The sequence below is a fragment of the Grampus griseus genome (assembly GCF_964374135.1).
Source record: "Grampus griseus genome assembly, chromosome: 15".
NCBI lineage: Eukaryota > Metazoa > Chordata > Mammalia > Artiodactyla > Delphinidae > Grampus > Grampus griseus.
Genome location: NC_139009.1, coordinates 29,083,021 through 29,095,334, shown reverse-complemented (window position 1 = coordinate 29,095,334; position 12,314 = coordinate 29,083,021). Strand labels below are relative to the sequence as shown.

The window sequence follows — 12,314 nt, the reverse complement described above, 5'->3', positions numbered from 1 at the left end:
GCCACACACTGAAAATTCTGAATTAGATTCTTCATGCTGCTTGTGTTACCTACCACTTCTGCCCAAATGGGGTTTGCTTATGAAATCCAAATTGATTTTAACATGTCTAAATAAAACATAGTGGATGATTTTTTTTAGCTCCCCCCCAGAAAAAAAAAACTCCATCACTGGCAGTTCACAGACTACTACGTATGACTTTTAAACTGTGATGTTTAGAATAATTAAGTTACTGTTTTTTTCTCTTATGTTGAGAGTGAGAACAGCTGTGTTTTTTCTGTGTGTTCACTCTTTCCTTTTGAGCACTGCTGGCTTGCATTCTAAAACTCAGTGTGGAAACCATGGTGACTGTTTAATAAGGGAATATAAGTAGTTGTCTGCTGTTGCTCGAGGCGTTTTGTTGTTGTTATCAGGGATGGATACTGACGCTTTTGTGTTCCCTGTTTCTTTTGACTAGGAAGGTAGAGCGTGAAGTGAAAGCTTTGGCAATGCTTGATCATGCAAATATCGTTCACTACCACAGTTGTTGGGATGGGCTTGATTACGATCCTGAGCAAAGCATAAATTCTTCAAGGTAACTAAAAGGAAATTCCCATAGTCATGATGGGATAGAGGAAACAGTCATTTACTATGTGTGGGCCACTGGGTAAGGCCATTAATTATTACATTTAATAATCACAGCCAGAAACACTGAGACACTGTTATGCCTCCATTCTACAGGTAAGGAGACAATGAATAGTCTTTTTCTTGCTCCAGACTTGCTTTAAAAAACCTTTTTTTAATTGTCCTCCGTGGTTTTTGAAATCTCAGGTTTAGCTTTCCTGACTCTGTTGTTTAAGGTACAGGCTTGCTCCCATGCCCTGACTTCAGTCCAGGCCATAAATGCAGTCTTGTGAAGAAGGTTTGAACTTGCTGTCTATGCTGCATTTGGAGGCTCCCCTCCTTCCTCCACTGCCAGCCCTCTTCTGTCCCTCTCACCTGGTTGGCAGGGTGCAGTCAAGGGGCCTCTTCTGAATGCAGTTATACCCCTTACGGTCAGGTGGTGGGCAGTGAAAATAATTCCAAGACCCTGAGCTGTGACGGGGGCTCCCTCCCCTCAAACCTTGCATTACTGACGATTTGTCTCAGATAAGCCACTGCAAAGGGACTGAAGGGTTTTAAAGAGCTGGCGCCTCCCTTGGAAAGTCACCCATTGTTTCTTGGAGACAGTCCTTTCAGTATAATCCTGAGGCCACTGTGGGCCTGTTCATCACCGTCTCCACACCATGTAATTGAGAACCTTATCATCGGTTTCAGAAGTACCATCAACATACAGACTTCTTCAGCTTTCAGCAAATTCCTGGCTACCTTTTTCTATTTTCTAGCCAATATATGCTCAAAGAATTTAAATTAGTATTGAGGCCAACTTAGTTCAGAAAAAAACCCAAAAGCCAAAACCAAAACAAAAAACCATGGTTAGCAAAATCAGTCCTCCCTGCTATACCTCATAGCAATTTGTTGGCACTTTTCTTAAATTCTTATCTACGTACTATTATTTTAGGTTTGTTTTTCCTTTATCTCTGTCCTATTAAACTATAATCCTCATGACAGCAAAGATAGTGTCTAACTCACTTTCTTATCTTTAGATGCCTGTTCTGTGCCTTTCACAAAATAGATGCTCAGTAGAGCAATGGTGAATTAAAATGTTTCAAAATTACTGTACATATTAATGAAATTTGGTTTTCTGCAATTCCATTGTATTTATGCTTCTATTCCTATCTATTAGCAAAGATAATCAAGGACCTTCAGCAACAAAGAATGGGCAGGCTGCTACTTTATAACTTAGCTAAACAAAGCTTTGGATACCTGGGAATTTATGATTTAAATAAAGACTGGGTTATAATGTTTTGATTCAAATTTGTTATATTTAGGTTTGTTTAGAGACATATTTTGGCATTTTTAAGAAGGTGCAATTTTTTCAATGGAATTTTAAGTGTATTTTTTAATAAATTTATTTGTATTGCTACTTCTAACATACTGTGAGTTTTATACCCAGATCAAAGACTAGGTGCCTTTTCATCCAAATGGAATACTGTGATAAAGGGACATTGGAGCAATGGATTGAGAATAGAAGAGGCAAGGAACAAGACAAACGTTTGGCTTTGGTATTCTTTGAACAAATAACAGAAGGAGTGCATTACATACATTCAAAACAGTTAATTCATAGAGACCTTAAGGTAAGTGGAAAAAGTACTTTGTTAGGAAATGATAAATTAGTTAATTTAAAAGTCTATCTTCTTTAGTTTTAGAATCGATTGACAGTCATGAGGAAATAACATCTCTGATCCTCTAAAGTTAGAATGGATCTAGCACTTGCCCCAAATACCAATCTATAGAACCACGCAGAAGGTCTCCAGGGCTGTAAACTTATGGAGACACTGAGCTCCACAGGAAGAAGCTCATTCACTTCTGGTTCTATTTGTCATCCTGGCTGAGAGTCACACCCCAGTTGTAAACACTAAGAGCTTTAGTATACTGAACACTTGTGCAAATAATTATTGTGGCTGGCACAGCCAGCTGGCTGCTCTGTCCCTGCCTCTACTGCTTCTCAGGCTTGTCTGAGAGGCAGAAGGGACTCTGGTAACTGGCTTTGGGAACATGGGTCTCTTAACCTTTCAGTCATTACTCTTGAGGGCAGTCACAGCCACTAGGTCCAGAGTCTAGAATTTCCTTGGCATTTGGTTAGACATCTGTGCCCCATGATTGGAAAATTGCAGTAACCCAAACCTTGGAACATGTAGCATATCTTTGTATTTTCATTTTCTTCGGGCTTCCTAGCTTCTTTTATGGTCTAGTTGAGCAGTTTTCCCATTTCCTCCTCAAAAGTGAAAGAAGAGAGACAGAAGAGCTTTCAGTCTCTCCTCCATACTCCCTGTGATTTGCCTATGCTTATCACAGACTGGCCATGCTGAATCCTGTCACCGAATCTTTGCTCATGTTCTTGCATTGGACACTCTCTGCTTGTCCCCTTTGGTACCAATTCCTTTATGAGCCTTTCCCAGTCACTCTGGATCAGACAGAAGCACCTTGTCTATATGGACCTTGACTCTCTGCTTATCCCACCTGTCTAAAACAGCCGGGAATGAGAAACAAAGCAAAAAGTTCCTTGAGAAAAATAAGCAACCATGTACATAGTTGTTTGTTTGGCCTAGGTAGAAAAAGATGGCCCTTAAGAGGTATTGCATCCTTGGTCTGCCCGGGGGCTGGATGTCTGATGCCTTCAAGTAGGAGTCTACCTCATTCCAGTATCTTTTTTTAACAGTATCTGAAGGTGTTCTTTGAAGTTGGAATGATATAATAACTCTGTTCAAAAGGTTACATTTAGAATGGCTATACCTACACTTCGAAATAAATCGTAGAGTTAAATAAGAAATTAAACACAATTATCTATTTATATAATCATTTGCAAATAAATTACCTACTTACACAGTCATTTCCTCTACTCAGCAATTTGAGTGTTACCTCCCAGACCCTTGTCAGGATGAGTTAATGAAATTCTGATCGGTGCTCCCTTCTCCCACCACCTGGTCTGCCAGTTCCCTCCTGTATTCCGCACTGCTTGTGCTCCGTGTCGGGGAGTGATCTTTTCTTGTGTCTGCAGAGAATGTTTGCTCTATGTCGGCAGGTGCTCAAAGGTCAAACTTTAATACTACTGAGCCTTCTTTTCATCTTCTTCAACTTCCTAGCTTCACTGCTACAGTTACTGTTTTCTCATATCTGAGAGGAGATATGAACAAAGGTGTGCACCTTATTTTGTGATGCTTTGCAAAATACCTGCTCCTGGTGGCTTTGCCAGAGAACAGTCTTTACCCAATAAAGCCCCTATTCTATAAAGTCGATCAGCATTTACCTTAAGAACCAGACCAAAAATGCTGGTGATGGACACAGAGGTTTGTGGAGTGACGGCTTAGGGCCTGAGGAGTTCAGTCCCCCAATCGGCCCAGGCCCCTCAGTCAGCTTCAGCCCTTATTCCTGTACCTCCTGGATAAAGTTTGCTCCTTTTTTTTTTTGGCCACAACTTGCGGCTTATGGGATCTTAGTTCCCCGACGAGGGATCTAAACTGGGCCCCCTGCAGTGGAAGCTCAGAGTCCTAACCACTGAACCACCAGGGAATTCCCAGTTGGCACCCTTTTTTTTTTCGCACCCTTTTTTATGTTCTACCATCCAACATTTTGCCTAGTCATACCATAACTGATTAGACAAAATGTGGCATCATGTTTTTTTCTTTTTAATGAACTATAAACAAGCAATCTAATATTTTTATTAGACAGTCCCATCCAGCTTATATATTTAGACAGTTTCGTAAATGCAACCTCCTATTTCTCAGAGCCAGGCTGTAGCCTTGTGTGGGACCAGCAGTTGTACCTGCAAACCCAACATCTTCTTACACTGTAACTTGAATACAGCAGAGGCACATTTTCTCTCTACATCCCCACAAGTCTACAGGTTTCCGTCCGTGTTACTGGCGGTAGGTTCCAATCTAACCATTAATTGTTCTAATCTAACTGCTGATTTCTGCATGGGCTTTTTCAGGCTGGTTCTTCGAAGCTGCTCTTTCAACCTGCTTGGGCTTATGGTCTCTTCTCTTTCAGTTTCTTTACTAGGCCCTCTCCTAAGTGTTGTCTCCTTGAGTCTGTGTGTGTGTGTGGATAGCCCAACATTGCATTGAAAGTAGCTTTCTCAAGAATGGCAAAATATTAATTTCCTCATCAACAACCTTCATGTTTTCATGGTCTTTAGAATATTGGTCAATACCTTCTACAAAGTTGTGGAATTGTCATTCGGTTCTTCTATTCCTTTTTTTTTTTTCAATCTGCTTAAAGAATTACGTGGAAAAAAAATATTTCAGTGCTACTCATCAGCTTCCAGTTAACTTGATATGCCTTCAAAGATAGAGGGCGAGCCTGCATACTGTTCTCCATAGTGGCTGTATCAATTCAAAGATATTAAAAAAAAAAAAAAGATGGGCTACGTTTGTGAAGAAGTTGTCAGACGCCTGGAGAAATAGACGTAAAGGAAGGCTCCAGGGGAAATTCTGCATATGATATTCTGCAGCATTATTGGGAATGGCCTCATTCTGAGAATCTCAAAATTAGAAAGGATCTTAAGGGTGTCTACTTCAATCCCCATCAATGTTTCCACCAAGTGGGCGTCCAGCCCTGTCTTGAATACTTCGTAGGATGGGGAACTCTCTAACTCCCATTCTTTGGACCACACGATTAGTATATCAGGATATATTAAGGCAAATCTTGTGGTTGTTTTCATCCTCTAGTCCTGGATCTGTCCCCTGGGACCAGGCAGAGTGAGTCCACCTTCCACTTATCTTAAGATATTTGAAGGCAGCTATGCCCCAAGCCTTCTCTGCTCTCAGCCAAAAAGTCCTTACTTCCTCAGCTAGCATTTTAAAGACCGATAATAATAAATTTCCTGTTTTGGGCTTACCTATGTAAGAGTAAATGCCTTATAAGTAAATATAAAAATAGCTGTTACTAAATATGATTTGGATGTGTGATAAAAGTCTTGTCAAATTGGTACTTACAAGTTAAAATTTTTTTTCTGTAGCCATGTAATATATTTTTAGTAGAGACGAACCAAATAAAGATTGGAGACTTTGGACTTGTAACATACCTGAAAAATGATGAAGCGCGGACAAGTAAACAGGGAACTAGGCTATACATGAGCCCAGAACAGGTGAGGTCCCCTTCCTTTCTGTTGATATATATTTTTATCTCTTTCATTTTTTTAACTATAAAAATAATAGGCACCTCTCATAAAATTAAAACAGTACAGAAGTAAATAGAATAAAAATGGAAAGCTCTCCTTACCCTTCCTTTCTACTCTTCTCACTAGAGTTTGTGGTTTATCCTTTTAGATCATTTTCTTTGAGTTATAAAAAATATACAGATAAAAATACATATTTACAGAGACTTTTTACATAAAAACATACATAAATACATTTTACAAGATACTATAATGTCATTTTGTGACTTAATTTTTTTTTATTCAACAGTATATCATAATCTTTCCATAGCTGTACAAATAGATTTGACACTTTTTTTTTTTTTTTTTTTTGCGGTACGCGGGCCTCTCACTGTTGTGGCCTCTCCTGTTGGAGAGCACAGGCTCCGGACGTGTAGGCTCAGCGGCCATGGCTCACAGGCCCAGCTGCTCTGTGGCATGTGGGATCTTCCCGGACTGGGGCACGAACCCGTGTCCCCTGCATTGGCAGGCGGACTCTCAACCACTGCGCCACCAGGGAAGCCCTTGACACATTATTTTTAACAAGTGTATTGTATGCCAAAGTATAGATATACCGGCACGCATTTAACTATTGCCTTATTGATGGGCATTTATTTAGATTGTTTCCAACTTTTTACATTTATAGACATGTTATGTGTCTTCCTCCTTATCTTTGAGTCTAAAAACAAATATTTCGATGATAATCAATGATAGATTCTTTGAATTGAAATTGTTGACTAGAATGACAGGTGCAGTTCAAAGTTGATACATACTATTAATGCATATATGTGGAACCTGGAAAAATGGTACAGATGAACCCGTTTGTAGGGCAGAAATAGAGACACCGATGTCCATACAAACATATGGACACCAAGGGCGGAAAGTGGCCAGGGGTGGGATGAACTGGGAGATTGGGATTGACGTGTATATACTAATATGTATAAAATAGATAACTAATAAGAACCTACTGTATAAAAAATAGATAAAATACAAAAATTCAAAAAAAATTGATACATGCTGTGAAATTGTCATTCAAAATAAGTGACTCTAGTATGTTCTCCTACTAATGTGTACGAGAATGCCGCCTCCTCCCTCACACTCTCAGTCAGACTATGGAATTATCAGACTGCAGTTTTGGTCACTGAGATGAATGAGGTGTAGCTTAATCTTTTTTTTTTTTTTTGGCTGCGTTGGGTCTTCGTTGCTGCGCGCGGGCTTTCTCTAGTTGCAGTGAGCAGGGGCTACTCTTCGTTGCGGTGCACGGGCTTCTCATCGCGGTGGCTTCTCATTGCGGAGCATGGGCTCTAGGTGCGTGGGATTCAGTAGTTGTGACACACGGGCTCTGTAGTTGTGGCTCACGGGCTCTAGAGCTCAGGCTCAGTAGTTGTGGTGCATGGGCTTAGTTGCTCTGCGGCATGTGGGAATCTTCCTGGACCAGGGATCAAACCTGTATCCCCTACATTGGCACGCGGATTCTTAACCACTGCGCCACCAGGGAAGTCCCTCAATACTTTCTTTATGGCTTCTGGGTTAATCATTTTTATTTTGGAGGTCCTTCCTACCACAAGATTATAAAAATATTTCGTGTTTTTATTGATACTTTAGCTGAATTAATTTTTGTATATATATGAAGGAGTATAACTTGATTTTCCCCATGTGGGTATGAAACTGCCCCATCACCATATATCAAATAGTTAATGATCTAAAATATTCTTTTAAGGAAAATTTATAGAGACAAAAAGTAGAACAGAGGTTACCAGGGGCTGAGGGGAGAGAGGAATGGGAAGTTGTTGTTTCATAGGTACATTTTCTGTTTGTGATGAAAAAATTTCTGGACATAGATAGTGGTGATGATTATGCAACATTGTGAAGGCACTTAATGCCACTAAATTGTACAAATGGAAATGGTTAAAACGGTAAATTATATATATATATATTTAACACAATATAAATATGCTATTTTATCATATATGAAATTCCCACACACTTATGGATCTGTTTCTGGACTCTATTCTGTCCAGTTGATTTATTTAATCTTCTTCCTCTTTAATATCATCCTGTTTAATTATTATAGCATTATAAAATGTTTTATATTTTAGCATTATAGAATTATTATAGCATTATATAATGTCCTGATAAATATCAGGACATTATTCTTCAATTAAAAAATGTTCTACCTTAAGCTTATACAGTACTGTATTATATCTCAATGAAACTGGAAGAAAAAAATGTTCTTAGTGTTCACATTTACTATTCCAAATAAACTGTAGAATCAGTTTGTCATGTTCCACAACTGGTGTTGATGTTTGATAGCAATTGCATTATATTTAAGGATTCAATTGAGGGGAATTGACATCTTTATATATTTGAGACTTCTTCTCCAAGAAGTCTCCAAGAAATTGGTATATTTCTCCCAATTATTCAAATCCTCCTCAGTCAGCTTTTGCCAGGCTATGCTGTGGTAACAAATGACACTGATTTCCCAGTGGCATACACAACACCAAAGGTTTATTTCTTGCTCACGTGGTGTGATGGCTGCAGTCTTGGCCCAGTTTTGCCCCACGTGATTCCTTCATTCTAGAACCCAGGCTGAAGGAAGAACCCTATCTGAGTATTTCTGTCCTCACTGCAGAAAGCAGTGTCAGAACCTTGTGATGGCTTTTAAGATTCTGCTCCTCAGTGGCATCACTGAAAGTCATTGCCCAGAGCAAATTGGCCAGCTCAAGACAAGCACATGGTGGAGAAGTGTCATGCTCTCTCTGGGAGGCCAGTGCACAATTGGGAGCAATAATATATTCTACCTCAAGGCCACTTTTATATTCTTCAATGAAAACATTCAATGAAAATTTGTTTTTTCTTTATGAATATTGTTTATATTTTTAAAGCTTTTCCCTGGATATGTATCATGTTTTGCTATTAAAATGGGTTATTGGTTATTAGTGAGGCTGCTGATTTTTTAAATATATTTATTTTTAATTGTGGTAAAATACACATAACATAAAATTTACCATCTTTACCAGTTTTAAGTGTGCAGTTCTGTGGCATTAAGTACATTCACACTGTTGTGCTACCATTACCACCATCCATCCACAGAACTTTTCATCTTGCCAAACTGAAACTCTGGACCCATCGAATAGCTCTCCATTCCCCTCTTTCCCAGCCCCAGGCAACCACCATTCTACTTTCTCTATGAATTTGGATACTCTAAGGACCTCTTATAAGTGGAATCACACAGTGTTGGTCCTTTTGTGACTAACTTATTTCACTCGGCATAGTATCCTCAAGATTCATCTATGTTGTAGCATATGTCAGAATTTCCTTCCTTTTTAAGGCTGAATAATATTCCATTGTATGGATATATCACATTATGTTAATCTGTCACATCGATGGATATTAGGGTTGCTTCTACCTTTTAGCTACTTTGAGTATCGCTGTATTGCTGCTATGAATATTGTTGTACAGCTATCAATTCATGAATGTTTGGCTTATATATAGACTCTTTACTGTAGTAGGTGGGGCTTTTTTGTTTTGTTTTGTTTGTTTTTTTGGTTGATTGCTTACTGTCTGTTTTCATCTTTTGGGGTTGTTTGTCCTATCTTTTTTTTTTTTATAAATGCCCTTTAAAGATAATTTTTTACTGAAAGGTAATATATCTTTCAAAATACCCCTACTATTTTGTCATCTAAGAAAAAAATACAGTGAGCCATCTGATGGTTTGAGAGTCTAGAATGAAGAAGGAACACACCTCTTCCTTTGGGGACCATTCAGCATAAAAACATAAGTTTTTTGCAAAGTGTGAAGGTAGAAGACAGTAGGGGACTGACAGCTCCCTTTTAACTCCCACTCTCTAAAATATCTCCTGCATCCTATATTGTCACATTTTATTGAGGAATAATTTATACACCATAAAATGCACAGATCTTAAACGTACATTTTTTTTTTAGTTTTGACAAAGGCATAGACCTGTGAAACCTGCAAGCCTATGAAAATGTAGAACATTTTCCTCATCCTAGAGTATTCCCCTAGACCCCTTTCCAGTCAGTCACTCCTCTCCACTGCCCAGAGGCAACCAGTGGTCTGATTTCTTTTACCATAGGTTAGTTTTCCCTGTCCTTGAGCTTAATAAGAATGGAATCATATAGTATGTACTCTTTTGTATTTGATTATTTCACTCAAAGTAATGCCTGTTGGAGAACCTCTAGTTGTTGCTCATATCAGCAGATTGTTCTTTTTTGTGGCTGAATACTATTCTGTTGTATGAATATACCACAATTTGTTCATCCGTTTTTCTGTTGATGGACATTTGGATTGCTTCCAGTTGTGGAATATTATGAATAAATCTGCTATGAACATTTGCATACAGCTGATTTACTGGGCACGATTTTAACTGCTTCACCTGCTCGTCTCATCTAACCCTGCAGTTAAGCTATGAGGTTAAAACTATTGTTACCTCCATTTTATGGTTGAGATTATTCCCACATTGATGGTGATTCAACTATTTAGTGACAGAGGTTTGAACCTGGGCAGTCAGACTCCACACATCTTGCTAATAAACATACATTGTTGTGTGATACGTTTTGGTCAGATAACTTTTTTGGCTTTAGAAGGCATGGATGTTTATATCAGATGAGTCACAAATGTAAATATACTTTGGTTTCTTCAGATTGCTTGTATAGACTATGGAAATGAAGTGGACATCTTTGCTCTGGGACTAATTCTTGCAGAACTTCTTCACATATGTTCCACTGCGATAGAAACAATGAAGGTAAATAATCTCACAGAAAGAATTAAGCAACAAATATTATTGGCCGTCATGTCCAAAGTGCTGCTGCAAACAGTTATTGCCTCCAGGATGGGCTGGGGCATATTAGTGCTGACTGCAAATGAAATATGAATTTTTATCCCTTTCATGTTTGGGCAACCAGTATTTTTTGTTAAAGATCAAAAACTTTGGTCTTCTTTGGAAGGTGTGTACATCTCATAAAACTGTAGCTGTTTCTTCCTAATTGAGTCACTCTGTAAAATTGTTTTGATTGCCTGCTTTGCATAAGACCCTGTGCTACGTGCTCCAAGGATTATGAAAATAAATAAGCCTTGTTCTCAAGGAGCTTATATTCTAGGAGGAAAGGTAACATAAGACAATGCTGTAAATGTTTTAGGAGAAGGCATGAGGTCTAATGGAAACAGCTAGGAGGGAGGTCTTGCCAGCTGTAGGGATTTAGGTTTCATGGAGACATTTAAATTGAGCTCTGAAGGACTGGTTGACTTCTAATAGTCCAGATTGGAAAGAAGGCCATGTGGAGACAGGAATGTGAAAAGTGTGTTTGGGAATAGCTGGCCGGTGTCATTTTTATTGGAGTATATCAGTCAAGGAAGTAGTGGTTGATGGTACTGGAAAGATATATTGGGGCTAAATTGAGGCAAGAATATGGACTTTCTTGTGGAGGCAGCAGGGAGCCACTGAAGCCTGCATGCAACTGGATATCCTAGTCTGAAGCTCAGTAAAAGGGACTCACCTGGATTCCACAGCCTTCTTCTCTGTAAAACAGGAATAATGAAAGTACCTATTGCATAGGGTTCCAAAAAGGATGAAGGGAGATAATTCGTATGATGCTCTTAACACTTCAACATGCTGTAATGTTCAGGATGGTTATAACATGGGGTGGGTGGAGGAGAGGATTCCTGCTTGCTTCTTGGCTAACGAGATTTTTCAAAGATCTAGAAACATCCCAGATTTAGGGTATCCCCAGCTTTAGTGCTTCCTAAGTTTGTTTTTTCTCCAAAGTGAATAATTTCCTAATGAATATGTATGTTTAATTTTTAGATTCTTAAAGATCTAAGGGATGGCACCTTCTCAGATGTATTTGACAACAAAGAAGTAAGCACTTAAAAATAATCGGAATTTTATTTACTCAATGTTTTATTTCCTAGTATTGACTCTTACTATCATTACAGAAAAATCTTCTACAGAAATTACTCTCAAAGGATCCCAAGAAACGACCTAACACATTGAAAATACTGAAGACTTTGAAGGAGTGGAGTAATATTGCAGAGAAAAAGAAATGGAATACATGTTAGATACTTAAAAAAGTATCCTTCTTCTGATACTCCATTTTCCTATAACTGTCTAAAGTCTGCTTGGGAATATTAATGGTATTTATCTTCTATTTTCCTTTCTCCCTTAATTTTTTGCCACATTTGCAGAAAGGTTTGCATTTTTTCTTACTTCAAAAACATTCTTATATTTGCCTTCCCCTCGCTCATCTCCTTATTATGAAGATGGGGGGAAAAATGCCTCAAATTTTCTTTTTAATACCAATTAGTTAATCAATTAATGAATGACTATTTATTAAATACCTGCTGTTTCTAGGCCAAAAAGATATAAGATCTATCTCTGTCCAAAATAGCTAACAATCCAGCTGGAGAAATATGGTAACCATGAAAAGATAAGTATAATCACTTTGGAAAGCAATTTGGTATCATCTAGCAAAGTTACATGTATATTGCCATTCCTGAAAAGCCATCAGTTCCATTGCTA

General features: G+C 38.5%; 1 protein-coding gene across 2 annotated transcripts in view; it reads left to right on the top strand.

Annotated features, from left to right (window-relative positions):
- The window catches only part of EIF2AK2 (eukaryotic translation initiation factor 2 alpha kinase 2), a 40,140-nt gene that overhangs the window by 19,613 nt on the left and 8,213 nt on the right, over nucleotides 1–12,314 (top strand). Inside the window, exons 11-16 of one of the 2 annotated variants that reach the window (XM_082671918.1) lie at nucleotides 455–571; nucleotides 2,033–2,213; nucleotides 5,600–5,728; nucleotides 10,440–10,541; nucleotides 11,601–11,654; nucleotides 11,732–11,866. In XM_082671918.1, the coding sequence (XP_082528044.1) occupies nucleotides 455–571; nucleotides 2,033–2,213; nucleotides 5,600–5,728; nucleotides 10,440–10,541; nucleotides 11,601–11,654; nucleotides 11,732–11,854 (706 nt within the window). In that variant the 3' untranslated portion in view covers nucleotides 11,855–11,866. Of the gene's footprint in view, nucleotides 1–454; nucleotides 572–2,032; nucleotides 2,214–5,599; nucleotides 5,729–10,439; nucleotides 10,542–11,600; nucleotides 11,655–11,731; nucleotides 12,204–12,314 lie in introns of those variants that run through there. The other variant, XM_082671917.1, reaches the window with a different exon arrangement.